This window comes from Halichoerus grypus, chromosome 7 (genome assembly GCF_964656455.1).
Source record: "Halichoerus grypus chromosome 7, mHalGry1.hap1.1, whole genome shotgun sequence".
Classification (NCBI taxonomy): domain Eukaryota; kingdom Metazoa; phylum Chordata; class Mammalia; order Carnivora; family Phocidae; genus Halichoerus; species Halichoerus grypus.
In genome coordinates, this window is record NC_135718.1 from 118,320,820 (window position 1) to 118,340,582 (window position 19,763).

The 19,763-nt window shown below is 36.4% G+C and overlaps 1 protein-coding gene across 2 annotated transcripts in view; it reads left to right on the forward strand.

Annotated features, from left to right (window-relative positions):
• Nucleotides 1–17,057, forward strand: part of NSL1 (NSL1 component of MIS12 kinetochore complex) — a 34,199-nt gene extending 17,142 nt beyond the window's left edge. Inside the window, exons 5-6 of one of the 2 annotated variants that reach the window (XM_036109763.2) lie at nucleotides 14,030–14,097; nucleotides 15,562–17,057. In XM_036109763.2, coding sequence (XP_035965656.1) covers nucleotides 14,030–14,097; nucleotides 15,562–15,840 — 347 coding nt within the window. In that variant the 3' untranslated portion in view covers nucleotides 15,841–17,057. The remainder of the gene's footprint in view (nucleotides 1–14,029; nucleotides 14,098–15,561) is intronic. The other variant, XM_036109764.2, reaches the window with a different exon arrangement.
• Nucleotides 17,058–19,763: the final 2,706 nt, after the last annotated feature.

Genomic DNA, 19,763 nt, shown 5'->3' on the forward strand with positions numbered 1-19,763 from the left:
ATTTTCCCTCTTTTTTTTGGCCTTCTATCATGTTGGTAGAATTTTCTTTATTTTTTTTTTCTGGTTTGGAAGCTATATGCTATGTTTCTTTTTTTTTTGAAATTATTATTTTTTTAAGATTTTATTTCAGAGAGAGAACAAGAGAGAGAGCACAAGCAGGGGGAGTGGCAGGCAGAGGGAGAGGGAGAAGCAGGCTTCCCGCGGAGCAGGGAGCCTGATGTGGGGCTCGATCCCAGGATCCTGGGATCATGATCTGAGCCGAAGGCAGACGCTTAACCGACTGAGCCACGCAGGCGCCCCTATGTTTCTTTTCTTTTAGTGTTACCTATCAAACTTTAGCTTAGCTAGAATGTGGCTTAGCTAGAATTCTAAAATTATCTGAAAGTCTGGAGTTGTTCAGTATTTCGAGTCCCCTCCTGAGCAAGACAAGGACCTTATTACACTTTACCCACTGAATAAGCACACCCCTTCCCTGGTTTTTTTTTTTCCTTTGTGTCTAGAATGTTAGTTTTTCTTTTGTTAAAAAAATACAGTTTACTCATTACTACTTTTTTGTACTCAATGATTACATTTATCAACAAAATTTTCCAAATTCTGTGATTACTGTTTCTTGAATCTCATGCCTTCCTTCTAGGTTCACTATTCTTGCTGATGTGCTTCTTTAGGTACTTTGAGTAAAAGTCTGTGGGTGGTAGTTTCTCTTAGTTTTTATTTCATCTTGCTCTTAAATTTTGTTTTATTTACCTTCATTTACCATAGGGAATATATTACATCATTATCTCCAGTACTCTTTTTTTAGATGACTTTATTGAGATATAATTCATACACCATACCAATTTACACATTCATTTAATTTTTAAAAGGATTTTATTTTATTTTATTTTTTATTTCTTTATTTTTTAAGATTTTATTTATTTATTTAACAGAGAGAGACATAGCGAGGGAGGGAACACAAGCAGGGGGAGTAGGAGAGGGAGAAGCAGGCTTCCCCGTGGAGCAGGGAGCCCGATGTGGGGCTCGATCCCAGGGTCCTGGGATCACGACCTGAGCCGAAGGCAGACGCTTAACAACTGAGCCACCCAGGCACCCCTAAAAGGATTTTATTTTTAAGCAAACTCTACACTCAACATGAGGCTCAAACTTACAACCCAGAAATCAAGAGTTGCATCCTTTAGTGACCAAGCCAGCCAGGCGCCCCCTCAGTTTACACATTTAAATTGTACAACTTGATGGCTTTCAGTATATTCACAGAGTTATACAACCATCACCAAAATAAATTTTTAAACATTTTCATCACTTCAGAAAGAAATCTCATACCCCTTAGCCATTCTCCCCCAGTCTCTTCTCTCTCTGTCCCCTGGCCCTAGGCAACCACTAATCTGCTTATTGTCTACAGATTTGACTGTTCTGGACATTTCATATAAATGGAATCATGCAATATGTAGTCCTTTAAGAATGAAACAAGACGAAACCAGAGAGGGAGACAAAGCATAAGACAAACCTCTTAATCTTAGGAAACAAACTGAGGGTTGCTGGAGGGGAGGGGTAACTGGGTGATGGACATTGGGGAGGGTATGTGCTGTAATGAGCACTGGGTATTACATAAGACTGATGAATCATAGACCTGTACCCCTGAAACAAATAATACATTATATGTTAATTAACTGAATTTAAATTTTAAAAAAAAGAATGAGTGGCTTTTTTTTTTTTAAGATTTTATTTATTTGACAGAGAGAGACACAGTGAGAGAGGGAACACAAGCAGGGGGAGTAGGAGAGGGAGAAGCAGGCTTTCCGCTGAGCAGGGAGCCCGATGCAGGGCTCGATTCCAGGACCCTGGGATCATGACCTGAGCCGAAGGCAGACGCTTAACGACTGAGCCACCCAGGCGCCCCGGAATGGCTTCTTTCAATTAGCGTAGTGTTTTTGAGGTCCATCCATGTTGTAGCATGTATCACTACTTCATTTCTTTTCATTGCCAAATAATATTCCCTTTTATATATATATACTTTTTATTTATCCATTCATCAGTGTAGAGATTTTTTTTTAAAGTAAGCTCTGAGCCTGGGGTGGGGCTTGAACTCACGACCCTGAGATTAAGAGTTGCATGCTCTACTGACTGAGCCAGCCAGGCACCCCCAGTGTAGACATTTCTGAGTTGTTTCCACTTTTGACTATTATGAATAATGCTACTCTGAACATTTGTGTACAAGTTTTGTGTGGACATATGTTTTCAATTCTCTTGAGTATATGTAACTAGGAATGGGATTACTGGATTATATGGTAACTCTAGCTTTTTTTTTTTTAAGATTGTTTGGCACTTGTGGCTCCCTTAAATTTCCATGTGAATTTTAGAATCAGTTTGTCAATTTCTGCAAAGAAGCTAGAGCTGGGATTTTGATAGGGATTGTGTTAAAATTGTAAATTAATCTGGGAGTAATGCTAACTTAGTATTAAGTTTTCCAATCCATGAACAACAGACGTCTTTACATTTATTTAGATCTTCTTTGATTTCTTCCAATGAGGTTTTCTAGTTTTTAGCACTTCTTTTTTACATCATTCCCAAGTGTTTTATTGTTTTGATGCTAATGTAATTGGAATTTTAAAAAATTTTATTTTCACTTTGTTCATTGCTATTGGTATAGGAATGGAATTGATTTTTATATATTGATCTTGCTGAACTCATTTATTAATTCTAATAGTTTTTTAGTGGACTCTTTAGAATTTTCTATATAAAAGATTGTATCATATCATCTGCAAATAGGATAGTTTTACTTCTCCCTTTCCAATCTGCATGCCTGACATTCATTGTTGATAAGTCTCCTGAGAGTCTATACTGCCATTCTTTTATAGATAGTCTGTTTTTTCTCTGATTTCATCTCTGACCTTGGTCTCTTATCATTCTCACCTTTTCCTTATTGTGCTGCAACCACACTAGCATTCTTGCAGTTTCCCCAAGGACATACCAAACACACAGTGGCCCTGTGGCTTTTGCACTTGCTGTTCCTTGGTTCCTATCTGAAACCACCTGCCTGACTCACTTCACTCAGCTCTCTGTTCAAAGTTACCTCATCAGAGAGGTCTTTCCTGACAACCTATGTCACATTCCCTTCTGACCCCCTTGCTCATACTCTGTCCCCTTAATCTGCTTTTGTTTTTTTCACCACTTAAATGACATATAATTTCTGCTTATTTTATCATCTGCATCCCTCCCCCCACTGTATTATAAACTCCCTGTGAACAAGGACTTTGTTTTGTACTTCTGTGTCGCCTGCTAACTCTCTAAGATCATTATCTGACATTGTACACTCAAGAAGTATCTATGAAAGAAATACATAATTTTATATAAATTGATAATATATATTTAAAAAAATACAGTATTCTATTTTTTACTTTTTGTTTTGACTTCCTCTCTCCCTTCCATTCACTACACCTTCAGATATCCAATCTTAACCTGGTACAAATCCATTTATCCATCTTTCTCCACTCATATAATCATACAGGAATATATATGCACTGAACATTTGTGGGATAATTTATTTTACAGAAAATTGAGTCATGTATTCAAACTATGTGCCATTTACTCTTTTAACCTACGTATATGGTAGAAATCCTCCAGTTCAACTGCCATAGATCTGTGTTTGTATTTTAAATTATGTTATATTTTTACACTTTTGTGCTCATAGTAAATGCAAGTTTAACATGAAATTTTAAATAACCAATGGTGTATATATAGTAGTAAATGAAAATCCTCCCAAGTCTGCCTGATTCCACACACCTTCAAATAGACAAGTACTTTGACAGTTTGATATGTCTGATTTTAGATCTTTATCAGTGTATTTGTAAGTGAGCAGACAGGCACAGGGGGTTTTAAGTTGTTTATTTTTTTATTTTTTTAAAGATTTAATTTATTTATTTGACAGAGAGAGACACAGCGAGAGAGGGAACACAAGCAGGGGGAGCGGGAGAGGGAGAAGCAGGCTTCCTGCTGAGCAGGGAGCCCGATGCGGGGCTCGATCCCAGGACCCTGGGATCATGACCTGAGCTGAAGGCAGACGCTTAACGACTGAGCCACTCAGGCACCCTAAGTTGTTTATTTTCTTATATCAGTATTACATAATACATTCTTGACTTTTTCACTCAACAGTTTAACAGTAGTTCAACTCTGCCTTTTATTGGTAATTTCTTTGTGCTTTGTACACACACAATTTTATTTAAATAGATTTATATACATTTCAGGGAGTGGGATTTTTATTTGTTTTGCTTGCATCCTCTTTCCTCCCATCTTCCACTCACATCTCCAAGTATACTTTCAATCAGAGGACTCCCATCTTCTAGAAAACCTTTAACCTAATCTTTCAACTTTGCTTCTTTATCAATTCTTCTATTTTTGTATTCTTGTTTTTATTTAATAATTTTTTTCTTTTGTACTGTCTATTATGATTTCCTTTAGCTATGAGAGGATCCTAAACTTTTAAAATTTAGATTGCTCTATTTTTAATGCCATCTGCAGTAAGTTTCTCACCTTGACATTAGTTATATTGGCTGTCATTCATGGTTGTGATTTCTTCATGTATTGTGGAATTTTGATTTGCAAACTCTTCTTCACTAAGGTAATTTATGTGCCTATTTTCTTGTCACTGCTTTCCCCCCTTCCTGTCTAGTAGTTTTGTGGTTGCCTTTCATCTGGCCCCTGAACAGTCTCAGCAAAGAGCCAATCTTGAGTTGGCAGCTTGGGGCCCCTGTTCCACTGTAATAGAGGAGATAGTGGATCTAGTCACTAAGTCAGCAGGCAGCTTGGTCCAAGCCCAGGCTTTGAGGCATTATCTGGCTCCCATCATTTCTAACGTACGCCTCAGCTCCTGGCCATGGTTAATGGCGGGTCTTTTTCAGCCTCCTTTTCAGGGTAGGAAAACTCTATCTCAGCCATTGGTTTCATACAGTGAAGCTGACTCTTCCCATTTCCTGCTCCTCTGGAGCACTTTGGGTGGGCCCCTTTTATGTTATAGGAAGCAAAGTCCTGGGTACCGACTGGCTACTTACCATCTGCTTACTGGTGAATCTGCAACTTTGGCCTGACTTACAGCATTTTCTCTTTTACTTTTTTATGGTTCATAGAAATGTTTATTTTGTATATGCTTTGGGATATCTTTTTAATTTTCTATATTTATGCGATGATGTTTTGGACAAAGGTGGGGAGTTTTGTGAATTTTCAAGACCAAGTTGACCAGAAGTCTACGATACTCTTAAAAACAAATCAGTTTTCATTCCTCTGCTTAAAATCCTAAAATCTTCCAATTAAAAATAATAATAATAACATTTCAAACTTCTTAACATTCCCTTCCATGATCTGGCCCCCACTTAACCTCTCCAAATTCATTTCAGGCACTTTCCTTTTTGCCGTAGCCCTATGGTCCACCTTTCAGTTCTTTGAAAGTGCCTCACTTTCACACATGCTTTTCCCTGGTGCTTCTAACGTTGGCATCTTCTCAATTTTTCTTTCTCATTTAAATGCTGCCTCCTCAGAGAGATCTTCCCTAACTACCGTAATGACAATAGCCTCTCCCCAGTACTCTGTCATAATACTTGTTTATTTCCTTAATAGCACTTGTTAAAATATATTTGTGTATTTCCTTGTTTATGGTCTCACAAAACTGAAAGCTCCATGAGCTTTTTTATTTTGCATTTGCATTATATGTGACCAGTATATAGCACCATGCTGAATAAATATTGAGTGACTATTATTCATCCATGCACTCATCATATTTATCAAGTGTCTACTATATGCCGGAACTGTTCTCACTGTAGAGGATATAATGGTGAGCAACACAAACAAGGTCCCTGTTCTATGGAAATTATGTTCTAGTTGGGAAAAGAAAAGTATAAACAGATATAAAAGTAAACAGTCAGTGGTAGGGTGATGTGTTTAGGTGATGGAAGACACTTTCTGGGGAAGTAACAAGAAGGAATTTATCTTATGACAAGAGGAAGAGCTTTTCAGTTAGGGAAGAGCTAGAACAAGGTTCCTAAGTCAAGAGTGAGCTTCAATATTTATGGAGTAAAAGACCACTGAGGCTCCAGTGGAGGGAATAGTGGGAAAGAACATTACAGGATAATGTTAGAGACTTGGCCCAGGCCAGCAAACACAGGCTAGGAGTTTGAAAATATATGGTACCTTAAAAGAGATACAACTCTTCAGTACAGAAGATGCTGGAGAGGTGCAGGTGGGCGTGGATATAGAGGATTATATATATCTGTGACCTAGTAGGTGTGTTCAACACCTCTGTTTAAGTTGTAGCAAAGGGTTACCTTCCAGAAGTCATAAATCACTGCTTAGATTTTTGTTTCATTTTCACCAAGGGTGCTACTTTTCAATTCATGGTTCTTATTCATGCCTTTAGTTATCCCTTTAGCAACCTGTATAAGCCAGACATCCTATGTAATGCATGCTTGCTTGCTCATTTATGCACATGAAATACACTGGGAATAGAAAGGAAGCCCTCAGTTAGTGATTTTTTGCTGAATGTCTACATTCGTGCAGGCTTTTAGAAGTTCATGTTTCCCAGTTTAGTCAGTGCAGTGACCTGAAAGCAAAACTAGGTTGATTACCCAATCTTTCATATCCACTTTTTCATTTCCCTATGTTTTAGAAAGCAAGTGCCTAGGGAAGGCAATGTCCTCAAGGGTGCCTACTTCCACATTTTTAAGAGCAAACTTTTTTTTTTAATATCCTTGCAGCAATCCTCTGATTAGTTGTCTAGCAGTAAGATGAGTTTTCATTTGTCAGTTATAACCTTTTGTGATCCTATTAGTAAAACTAATAATTGCTTCTATATTGTCTTCTTTTTTAAAAAAGTTCTTTGAAGTTAATTGAAGAGACTCCCTTTTCCCCCCTGTCCTTCACTAAACATGTACAGATGACAAGGAGCTATTTTAAGTTTCTCTACAGTAGACTTGATACTTCCAGTTCTTTTGCTGACCGTACAAGCAGAAGACTTAGAGACAGTTCCTCTTCTTTCCTAATAATGCCAACTTGCTTAAGCCACTGCCAGAATATTTACAGGTAGTTACCCACTTAAAAATGGTTGTTTCAAAAATTCTTATTCAATCTGAGCTTTGGAATTTGAAATGCATTTCCCCTCTGAAAAAATTTGCAAGTGGTATTATAAATGGGTAAGTTTCTAGGCTACCCTTTAAAGACCTATTTTTTCCTATAAATGTAGCTGAAATACTACCCATTTATGTTGAAAAATATTAGGAAAATCACCTTTCAGATGCACATTAGTTCCACTACAGATGCTTAAATAGGATTTGGAGGGAACAGTTTGGATCCCTAAACACCTTTGCAGTGAGAGGATAGTGGAGTCACAAAGATGTCCCCATGAAGGCTATGGAGAGAAAGCCATTGAGAACGCCTCTGAAGGAAGCCCATCTGCAATCTCCTACCTGGCAGGGACTAGCCATCTGCATGTGATACATTCTTCAGTCAGATGTTTGTATATCAGGACTACCTATATGCTCTTACCAGTTATAAGAAGTAGAAAATTCATTTAAAATAATCTTGAGTGAGGGACTGAAAGTTTATATATTTTGAAAATTTCTAAGCAGATATTAATGTTGGAAAATGCTTTTTTGATGCATTTATAGGCAATATATTCACATATTTAGTGATCATTTTTAATTGTGTGTTTGTTTTCCCCCCTCTTTAGTGCTTTTTAAAATCTTTGTGTGCTTGGTTTTATTCCTAAAATTATTGATGTTCCTTAGTTTTCAATGAAAGGAATTTAATTCACTTAACTTAAAAAAAAAAAAAAAGGATACTATAATGTTAATAGTTAAAACAGAGTTAACTCTAGAATTGTTCTATTTTCACAGTTTTTTTACCAGACATAATTTCTTTTTATTTCAAGAGATTTTTATTATGTTGGAGCTAACTTTTGACCATTTGTTAATTTATATTCTTATGAGTATACTATAATTCTGGACAAAGGGGTATTTTAGAAAGTTACATATAGAATATAAAACAGTGTATGCTTTGAATTCTAGGAAATGTGGGTTCTAATTCTATTCTAGATCAGTTCTCAGTTCTCACAGCTTTTGTTTTCTTATCTATTAAAGGAGGCTGATGAAACCTGCTTGCTTCACAGGGTTGTTAATGGTTATTACACAAGATTGATTGGCAATGGATGCCACCCCATACTACCATAGGAGTGGGCTGTCGGGATTAAGTAGAGACAGATGTCATGCCATTGTGTTTCTCATCTCTGTACTCCTGTTTTCTTTTCATAGTCAAGTTTCTCAAAGAAACTGCATTCACCAGCGTCACTTTTAATCTCTCATTTTTGTCAAAAAATCGGTAGTATTTAGTATTTATATTGTTATGACTATATAAATGTTCTTCATTATGAGTCAGGTAATCATTACTATGAGTATATTTTTCTTGAACAGCTTCTCATCCTTTGGAATGATAATTGCTTTATTTTTCTGTTTGTTTAGTTTGCCGTTGTGTCTATCACTAATTCTTTCCCAAACTCTTCAATAGAACTGTAAAATTACTCTCAATATGGTAAACACTTAAGGTTATCCATCAAATCCATTTTAAAACCTTTTCCTTTTTCTTGGAGATATTCCCCTGGGAGCCTTTTGTCTTCCTGTTCTAATCTGGACTGGTTGCTGTCTAGGCCTCTGCAAAGCTTTTGTCCCATCTGTTCTTTTCCTCATCATCCTAGGAATTTCCTGTACTTCTGTTTTGAATCATGTTTCCTGGTTCCTGTGTTTTCTTCTTTCTTGATTTATTCCCTTGTTTTGGTATAGCACATCCTCTACCACCAACCTCCTATTCCCACTCACCCCAGCCATCCAGCGCAGATCCTCTTCTATGGAGACTTTCTTATAACACCTGTGAAGCTTCTCCTCTTCTTTCAGTTCCCCTGTTGGATTGACCTCACCCTTCTTTGTGCCTCCACAGCACACTCTTGTCATAGCCTTGTTTCGTCGTACATATTGAGCACCTGCTCTACATGTCAGGCACTGTGTTCGACACTAGGGAGTCCAAGGTTAAGAGAATGAGGTTCTTGTTCCCAAGAAGTGCTAACAGATAAGAACACCATGGTTCTCACTGGAGACAGTACTGCCCCCTAGTGGCACTTTTGAAAAAGTGAGGGAAATTTTTGGTTACCACAGGAATGGAGAGGGTACAGCTGACATTTTGTAGTCAGGAGCCAGGAATACTAAACGTCTTATATGTCCAACACAACTTTAGAATATTCCACCAGAAATTCATGTGTAAAAATCTGTTTATAATTATCCAAACCTGGGACCTAACTCCATTTTACACATAAACTACTCTTCGCACTTTTACATAGTCATTGCTTGTGCAACAGATAACAGCTATTGTTGTCCATAAATATGGGTTTATAGACAGTTTTTTTTTCCCAAATAGCATGTGTTTATACAAAAATTAAGAATCCCGTGGATGATAGATTATTTTGTAAATCATGCAGTAATAATGAAGAATATAAATTAGCATACCCTATAAATGAAAGTAAGATAACTTTCTAGAGTAGATGTTAAAAAAGATTCTGTTCATTATTGTGTGGATGTGTGTATAAATTGAGGTATAACATACAGTGCATAGCTTGATGAATTCATATACAAGCATACTCATAAACACATGTAACTGCCACCTTGATCTAGATATGCTGAGTGTCTGCATGGTTGGGAAACATAGGACAAACTTCTTGGTAAACAGTATGTTATATTTTCAAATAATGTGCCCATTATGTTTTCATGTATACAATAAGTACAACTGAAAGTATCCAAAAAGTCTAGAAACAAGGAAAATAGTGTATTTATTATGTATTAACAATTGGATCTATTGCCTTAAATTTATAAATATTTTACCTGAAAAGGTAATTTTGAGTTTAAAGAAAAAGATATTGAGTATATTATCTGAAAATGTAACTAACACATATTTATCCTGCTTCCTGACTTTAGGGACAGTCTGTACTGTGTAATATTTCCAGTACCCAAAGCAGTTTCCTTACCTTCATTTCTGGTTAGTACTCCCTGGCCATCAGAGGTAACCACATTCTGACTTACATCATCATATTTCTTCAAGTATTCCTTCTCTGTCAACATGTGCAGGAAAGGGAAATAAAACTTTTAAAAAGAAACAAACTAAACAAAGGAATCTTTGCAACCAGTGCTACATTTTATCAGTCTATGAAATGTTTTAGGTTCAGTTACAACTTTCATACTCCTTTTTTTCAAAGGACAGTGAATTACTTAGCATTTCAAACAGCATTTTTAACTGAAAATGATTTTGGTACAGTATGTGGTTATTACAAAAGCAAAAAAGCTGATGGAAAATACGTTATAGAAGATTTGAGAGTCCTTTTAAATAGGATTAGAACTAAATGTTACTAAGTTAATGGAAACAAAATGTAGGAATCTCATTTTTTTTAATTAATAGAAATGATTTTTTCCTTCATTATTCTTTTTTTAGAGCGCATGTACGTGGGGGTGCAAGCAGGGGCGGGGGGCAGAGGGAGAGGGAGAGAGAGAAAATCTTAAGCGGGCTCCACGCTGGATTGGGGCTCAATCTCACAACCCTGAGATCATGACCTGAGCTGAAATCAAGAGTCACCTGCTTAACTGAGCCACCCAGGCGCCCAAGAAATGATTTTAAAATACTTCCTATTATTGCCACACTAAATTCTAAAAATTATATTTCTGTATAGTGATAAATTATGTGACTATTAAAATTTTAATATTAAAAAATCTGTTTAAAATTCTGATTATATTTTTAGATGCCTTATGTTTATTCTTATTCAGAATCTATCCCCAGAGATCTATCCACAATCCAGAATTGATCCACAGAGATCAACCACATATCTTTATAGTTTCTCATATTCTTGTTTTGGCCCAGTCTATCCTGTGTTCCTCATCGCCTTTTGATAGTATGATCACTGAAGTCTTTTTAAGTAAATGTATATACTAAATGTAGTCTGAATTATGGTGCAATTACAGAGTAGGATTTAATCTTACACCTTCCCATGTTACAAGGTAGGGAATGATTTTGACATGACATTTTTAATAAGGCCATTTCATTTGTAGAAATATTGCACCTTCTAATTTTCACCATTTCAACAGCCTATACTTTGTCTCAGTAGGTTATCCATACTCCATTATTTCCTCCTTATCATATTCAAATAGTATAGTCTGTTATTTCTCATAAAACACTAATTTTTCTATTTCTGTATATCTGATCTTTTGTTTTCTATGTAGAATGACTTCTGATATAAATTTTCTTAAATCCAAACTTAGTATAATAGGTACAGTTATTTGAGTACTTCATTATGTCTTCTGATATGGTTGGATATGAACATATTAAACGTATTAAGTAATATTTTATTATGATAAATGTCTATTTTTCCTTTGTATTTTTATTTATATGTACAAAAATATCATCTATGAATTTTTTTGGAATAGTAAGGGGAACTTTACGAAATATGTTCTAAAGGGGGAAGTTGGGTCTGATGGGGTTGAGAAACTGTTCTAAACAAATCAGTGCAGTGAAGTCTACCAGGTATTCTACTAGAACTGTCAGGACACAGTGGCAGTCTGTAGCCCAGGAATGCTCAGTTCAGGCAGAGGGTAGAATTCGTGGCAGGGATCATGGAAACGTGAGGCTGCACAGGAAAAGTTTGGTTTGTTTCTGTGTGTTTCTGTGTGTCTCTCTCTTCTAACCTGAAAGTTCCTTGAGGGCAGAGACCATTTTTCCTTACTCTTAGTCCCTAGTGCTGGGCCTAGTCCACGGAAAGTACATAGTAAATGTTGGAAGAATGGGCAACTCCCACACAGGTGTGTAAGTTTGAGGGAGAGAGCTGAAGGGTGGGCTTGGCCAGAAGCCAGACTGCTGCAAGGGTACCAAGACATGGATCATGTATTTGCATACTCAGAAGGAAATTTAATAATTGCCTAAGTACTTTGGGGAAATCTCCCTAAATCTTAAAAGAATTGAAATTAGCATATTAATCTAAGGCAAGGGTCCTTAGAATAAAGGGGGATTATGAATTTGGATAGAAAAAAATTACATTATTTTTACTAGCCTCAGACTGAAGTTTAACATTTCCTTCAATGTTGAATGTAGGTCCCAGTGATAGTATTAGCAGTACCTGTAATGTTTTTTGCTACTAAAAGCCATAGGTATTTTCAATTTCAATTGTTGCAGGTACCTCACAATATTGTTTATGCTCATTATTTTCATATTGTATTATTAGACCTGCCGCTTGATCTTGTTATTTAAACCATTAATAAAGAAGCACATGTATTACCTATCATAACTTTGTAATAATTGTATTTTTAAATTTTATTTTAAAACATTCTGAAATTCTAGAGTAAGCAAAAACAGTGTTATAATGATAGAAATCAGATGAGTGGTTGCTTCTTGTAGAGAAGGTTGATTGGGAAAGGGATACAAAAGAACTTTGTAGGGTGATGGAAGTGTCCTATGCATGGTATGCATGTATCACAGGTGACTGAATGTTAAAATTGAGATCTGCATTTCTCTGTATGTAAATTATACCTCAATTAAAAAACGAATACATTTAAAACTATTCTTAGAAGGTGTCTGTAGGCTTCATCAAATTGCCAAAGAAGTCTCTGGTAGGAAAGATGGTTAAGAGGCCTTTTTCTGAGGTCATCCTGTTGCCTTTGCCTTTCTCTTTCTTTGAGTACCCTGTTTCTCCCAGTTACTTTTGCTATTCATTTCCCCTTTTTTCTAAATGTGTTCTCACTTTTTTGACCTAAGGAAAGTCAGAAAAGAAAAATAGCTATGAAAGAAATTTTTTGCTTGGTTGTTTGCCCCTTTCTTGAAGCCAGTAAGGCTGTAGCTCTCCTAACATGGTTATGTATTTGCTTAGACTTGACGTAATTTCTAGTGACAACTACTCTTCTAAAAACTAGCTTGTAGGTGATTTCAAAATGGAATGATTTTTCTTATCCAGCTTTGCTTGGAGTTTTAGTAGGATTTTTATCCCTTTGTATCATTTAATATGCAGTTCTGTTGTAAAGTAGCCATGAACATTTATAACAAAGATTGGAGGAAATAAAATGTATTAGGAATCAGAAAAGCATCAAAGAAGGAAGGAAAGAAGAATTAATATTACAGTCTAATCCAGATTTTTCCCCCCAGAAATCCCATCTAGGTATCCTCAATGCAGTGTGATATTATATATTCCAAATTCAAATATGTTTTACTTATATAAAACTCAAAATAATACACATATCAAATATTAGCCTATATCTATTTTAAAATGTGGTGACAGGGCTTGAAGATTTAAAAAAAATTTTTAAGATTTTATTTATTTATTTGAGAGAGGTCAGGGGAGAGCATAGAAGGAGAAGTGGACTCCCTGCTGAGCAGAGAGCCCGATGTGGGGCTCGATCCCAGGACCCTGGAATCATGAGCTTAACCGACTGAGCCACCCAGATTTTCCTTTTTTTTTTTTAAAGATTATTTATTTATTTATTTGAGAGAGAGAGAGAGAGACAGCGAAAGCAGGGGGAGTGGGAGAGGGAGAAGCAGGCTTCCCGCTGAGCAGGGAGCCTGATGCAGGGCTCGATCCCAGGACCCTGGGATCGTGACCCGAGCCGAAGGCAGACGCTTAACGACTGAGCGACCCACGCGCCCCAGGCTTGAAGATGTTAAACACAGTGTAGATATGTATAGAACAAACATTGGACTCTTAGTGGCACCCAGTGCTATGACTACTCCTAGTATAACTCTTGTTGCCTATCATCTTATAACTGTTAGTTTTTCTCTACTGTTCTAACATTTCCACGGTCTTTTTATTTATCTAAATAAATTTAATAGGACACTTATTTTAATAGGTTACAAAGTATTCTAAGAAAGATTGAGCTAAGGTGGATAGTACTAACAGATTTTTGTCCAAATAGTATCTGTGTCTTTTATGACTTGGTATTAGATAAAAAACCTAAAATACTATTTGGCGGTTTCTTTGCAGCCTCTCGTGTGGAAAATTTGAAATGCAGAGGAGAAACAATAGCTAAGGAGATCAGTGAAGCCATGAAGGTAAAAGCTACATGCTAAAAAGTTATAAAATGAACAATATGTAGCTAGGTATTTGCTTTCAACATCCATATGTATTTTAGTCTATTGTAACAGGAATTCTCAGTATCTTTTAAGTAGATCTTTAATGAATTTATTAAAGTGACAGTAACATTGAGAATAACTAACATTTAGTAGGCACCAGTATGTGCCAGTATTATATCTGGCTTCTTTGAAGATTGATTATATTTTTGAATTCTGAGAGTTAGCAGTCTATCAAACAATTTTGGATAATAATACCACTTAACATTTAGTGAGCATTTATGGGTCAGGCACCATCTAACTGCTTTACATATATTATCTTATTTAATCCTTGCAATAATCCTATGAGGTAGATACTGCTAATTTCCCTATTTTATATTTGAGAAACTGAGGCACAGAGAGAGGCTATAGATTGCCCAAATAAATAAATGAGTCAGGACTTAAACCCTGGATATTTGGCTCTAGAGCCTATATATATATTCTTTTTTTTTTTTTTTTAAAGATTTTTATTTATTTGACAGAGAGAGACACAGCGAGAGAGGGAACACAAGCAGGGGGAGTGGGAGAGGGAGAAGCAGGCTTTCCGCGGAGCAGGGAGCCCGATGAGGGGCTCGATCCCAGGACCCTGGGATCATGACCTGAGCTGAAGGCAGACGCTTAACGACTGAGCCACCCAGGCGCCCCAAGAGCCTATATATATTCTTAACTGCTATATTATGCTGCATATCCAACTTGGATATCTTAATATTATTATAATAAAATTGTTTATATTCTTGACATTTATTTTATGCATACAGGGAAACATTTGGATTCCTAGTGTATGAAAATTACTTTAAAACTCCTCTAAATCTCCCATGTTCTGATAATTTTCTGGTTTGTATTGATTCCATGATTTTCTGGTACTCATAGCATTTTATCAGTAGTTGGCAAACTGGTGGGCAGGCAAAAACCCAGCCTTGCCACTTGTCTTTGTAAATAAAACTTCATTGGAACACAGCTATTTCCATTCATTTATTTATTGTCCGTGGCTTCTTTACATTACAATGGCAGAGTTGAGTAATTGTGACAGAGATGTAAGGCCCTTTACAGGAGAAATGTACTGATTCCTGTTCTTGATGATCAAGATTTCTAAAATACTTACTATCCTAAAATATGGAATTTCAGACATTAAATCCTTGGCTCTGAAATTCTGTTACTTCCTGCTGCCAAAGTTTTATTTTACTACCAGGCATTGTAGGAATAGAATGTATCTTTTAGTTTTAGTTTTTGGTTAAAATCCTCAACTAATATTGGTATTTTAAGTAAAGCCAATATCCATGACCCAAATAATTAGGTCTTAGAAAAAGCCTTGACCTGAAGAATTAGAATCGAGAGTGTTGTATCTGTCTCTGTGTGTTTGTGTTCCAACCTGAAATTAATGTTAAGTATTACTGTTGTTTGTTTAAGTCCTTGCCTGCATTAATTGAACAAGGAGATGGATTTTCCCAAGTCTTAAAGATGCAGCCTATTATCCAGCTCCAGAGAGTCCACCAAGAAGTCTTTTCTGGTTGTTGTAGGAAACCAGATGTTAAACCTGAGAGCTTTATAACACAAATAGAAACCACACCAACAGAGACTTCAACCAGGAAAGCCACTGACCTGGTCTTGAAAAGAAGGCGAACTAAAGACTGCCCCCAGAGAAAATGGTATCCGCTACGGCCAAAGAGAATTAATCTTGACACATAAGCTCTTGTTTGTCGTGAGAGTTGAAATTTGGCACTGTCAACATTTAGATTACAGCCTAATGCCTAGACAGGAAGAGACAAATAACTCTTCAACTAGTGATTCCTTTATACAGATATAGTAGCTCTGTGCTGGGATGTAATGTAATAATTGTATTTCCTTCTCATTTTGTCTTTAGTAGATGAAAAGCATATTTTTTGAATATTGGCACAAAGCCCATCAGTGGGCATTAAGAGTGCAAGCTTAAATGTCCTTAAATGTAATCAGCTCTTGGCTGCCTTACAGCTTTTGTGGAATATCACGAGTAACACATTCTATTGGATTTCTAGTATACATCTTTTAAAAAGAGCAGTATCACAGTTGTCTCTATTTAAGTGCTAAAAGTAATCATCAGTTCTGTTTAGGAGCTAGGAGCAGATAAAGTTTTTTTTTTCCCCCTCAGTGTAGTTTGATTTATCACATTGATATGCAGATAAGAAGACTGGCTTTGACTTTGTTACTCTAAGTTCAGCTAATTTGGATTTGTGGTATTATTTTTAGGATTTTTTTGTTTTTGTTTTGTAAGACAGATGACTTAATTATGTAAGACTTTTTCTTAGAAATAAAAATTGGCATGTAGCCAATGTTTCTTGTCCACACTTATTTTCTACAGGCTTTTCAACTTAAACATTTGATTTGGGACTAAGGGTTTCTTTTCAAGATTTCTCATTATATCTTTGTACATGATTGCAGTTCAAAAATATGTATTGGATTAAAAATTAACAAATTGTCATTGTGGAACAAATATAGATGCAATCATACTGAATTATTCTACGTTTAAGGATGTTTATTTATCAAGGATGTTATTGGTAGAAGGCTGAGGAAGCTATATCGCCTATAGCTCTAACATTTCACTATAGTTTCTTATAGCTCTTACTGTGTCTCTTCCTCACATTAATACAATGTAGGCAGGGCCATCCAACTTTTATCCTTTTCTCCTTTGATGACTGTATAACTTCATTCATTTGCAGAGGAATTTACTAATCATGACGTTGGGAAATCTGTACTTCTTATTTATTATGTCTTACCAATCAAATATCTAAATGTGACAGAAAGTGTGTCTCAGCGAAGAAAATTTACAAAGCCACTTTATTGCACTCTGTATTTTAATTTACAATTTTAGATCTGTATATCTGTAATAACAGTGTGTTTTTAATTAAAATACTGTACAAAGACTGAAATCTTGATACTGTGTATTTTTTTAGTTGTAGACATCTTGAACTTAGCTTTAGTTGAATGGTAGGTAAGCATCCTGCCTTTCAGAACATAATAAATTTCCCCTTAAAATTGTTTTGAAGCTATAGAATATTGTTATTCTAATACAGTGCTATGTTTTTTATAGTATAAAAATTCTGTATGAGTTGTTTCATTTCAATAGCCTGTAAACAAAACAATTATTGTTTTTTTTTAAAGATTTTATTTATTTATTTGACAGAGAGAGACAGCGAGAGAGGGAACACAAGCAGGGGGAGTGGGAGAGGGAGAAGCAGGCTTCCCGCCGAGCAGAGAGCCCGATGGGCTCGATCCCAGGACCCTGGGATCATGACCCGAGCCGAAGGCAGACGCTTAACGACTGAGCCACCCAGGCGCCCCAAGCAGCTGGTTTCTGAAAGAAGTGAAGGAAAATCTGTTTTCTAAACTTCAGCCATTGGAAACTATTAGTCTGATTGAGTTGTTATAACAAAATATTAGACTGGATGGCTTCAAAAACAAATTTAATTTCTTATATTTCTGGAGGCTTAAAGTCCATGACCAAGATGCTAACAAATTCAGTTTCTGGTGAGGTTTCTCTTCCTTTGTATATGCGTGGGGGTGGGGGTACTTCTTATAAGGACATTAATTCTGTTGGATCATGGTCCCACCCATATGACCTCATTTACCCTTAATTATTCCCTCAGAGGCCCCCCATCTCCGAATAGAGCCCACACTGGGGGTTAGGGCTTCAACCAGGGATCTTGAGGGGACACAAACATTCAGTCCATAACGGTAGACAACAGAAATCTTATCCTAGACCTTCTTCTCTGGGTCATTATGGCTTGGGCTGCATGAAGAACAAAGTCAATAAAGTCAGACTTTTTGTTTGCTTCAAAATATAGCTGTCTCTAAGACTGAATTTGTTTGACTTCTGTTGAAGGCCATGGTTTTTCCTTCTCTCCCTTCACAGTCATCCATTCAACAAATACATGTTAGGCACCTACTCAGTTCAAAAGTCAGAGGGGTTCAGAGCATAGTCTCAGAGCCAGATCATCTATTAGTTATTATTAGTTAATATTATTAAATAGTATTGGAGTATTAGAGTTACTTAACCCCTCTGTGCTGCTGTCTCCTCTAATGTAACATGGGGGTGATGATAATACCTATATCATAGGTTATTATATGAAGTAAATGTGTTCACAATATAAAGTCCTTAGGTTAGTACTTGGCACATAATTTACATAGTGAGCATTCTATAAGCACTATTACTACTTGGTTTGATGAAAGAAATGAAAACACTCATAGGATTAAACATTGTCTTCAAGAAGCCCATATTCTAATGAGAAGAATGAGCATGTAAACAATGACCATGCAAAGCAGCTAATGCTCTATAGATGTATATGTGGCAAACTTTGGGAAGAAGTCATGAAAGTCTTTGTGGAGGAGGTGACATTTCAGCGGTTTTGAGTATTTTAGGCAAATAATCAGGAAGATTCCTGGCAGTGTGAAGAGAATTTCCCAAGGCAGGTGGTTGGGAGAGAGCATGGGGTACTGAGGACCATCAGGTAAGGCTATATGAATAGGTCTTGTCTAAAAAGACTTGCTGTAGGTGAACTTGAAGAGAGGCAGGGTCAGCTCTTAAGAACTTTGTACTTTTTAGAATTGGCAATGAGGAGCCATTAACTTCAACAAAGGAGGGGAAAGGAAGGGGAAATTTGTTGAATCCATTTTTCTCCTTGTGTAGCATTTACCCCAAAATAGCAAGAATGAGAGAAACACACACTCATCTGATGATGAAACCAGGAGGTATGTCGCCCAGACCATAGCTTACGAAGAAGGAATGTGTATGGAGGAAACAGTAATGAATTAGCAGATCAGAAGAAGATCAAATCTAAGTGTCTGCAGAGAGAGACATTGGTAAGAGAAATTTGCCAATTTGCCCCCAGATTCTCTGGAGAACTGAAGAATGGAGGACACTGTAGAAGGCTGAGATGAGATGGAGGAGCCTGAAAATGAGATTGTGTCCACCACCCTTCCAACTCATTGTCAGTAATTGCCTTTGCCAGAGGAGCTTGTTTTCTGGAAAAAATTGAAATAAAGAGTCCCTGGAGAGCTGAAACCAAGAGTCAGATGCTCGATTGACTGAGCCACCCAGGTGCCCCTTGAGGGAAGGCTTTAAATGCAGAGACCAAAGACTATGAGTCCCACAAAGGAAAGAATCTTTGTTCTGATGTATCCCAAACACCTAGAAAAGTGCCTGGCATATAGTTTCTCAGTGCATATTGGTTAACCAAATGAATGAAAACAAGCACACAAAAACCAAAGAGAAAACAGGACCTCAAAAAACCTAGAGAGAAATACAAAACAAAGTTTCAGAATAATTACTATCCTCCCAGAGATAACAGACAATATTCCATTCATTAAAAAAAAAAAAGAAAGAAACAAGAAAGAGTTCTTGAAAATTATAGGTGTAAAAGTTGAAAGAAATTCAGTAGGAAGGCTGGAAGATAATATGAAATTTTCCCAAAAGTAAAACAAGAAGATTAAGAGATGGCAATTTAGAAAAGATAAGAATAAAGAAATAAATTCAGAGGGTCCAATATCTAATTGATATCCTTTCCAGAAAGTGCAGAAAAGAACCAAGGAGTCAAAATTATCAAATATAATGCAGTTATCATGTGACCCAGGAATTC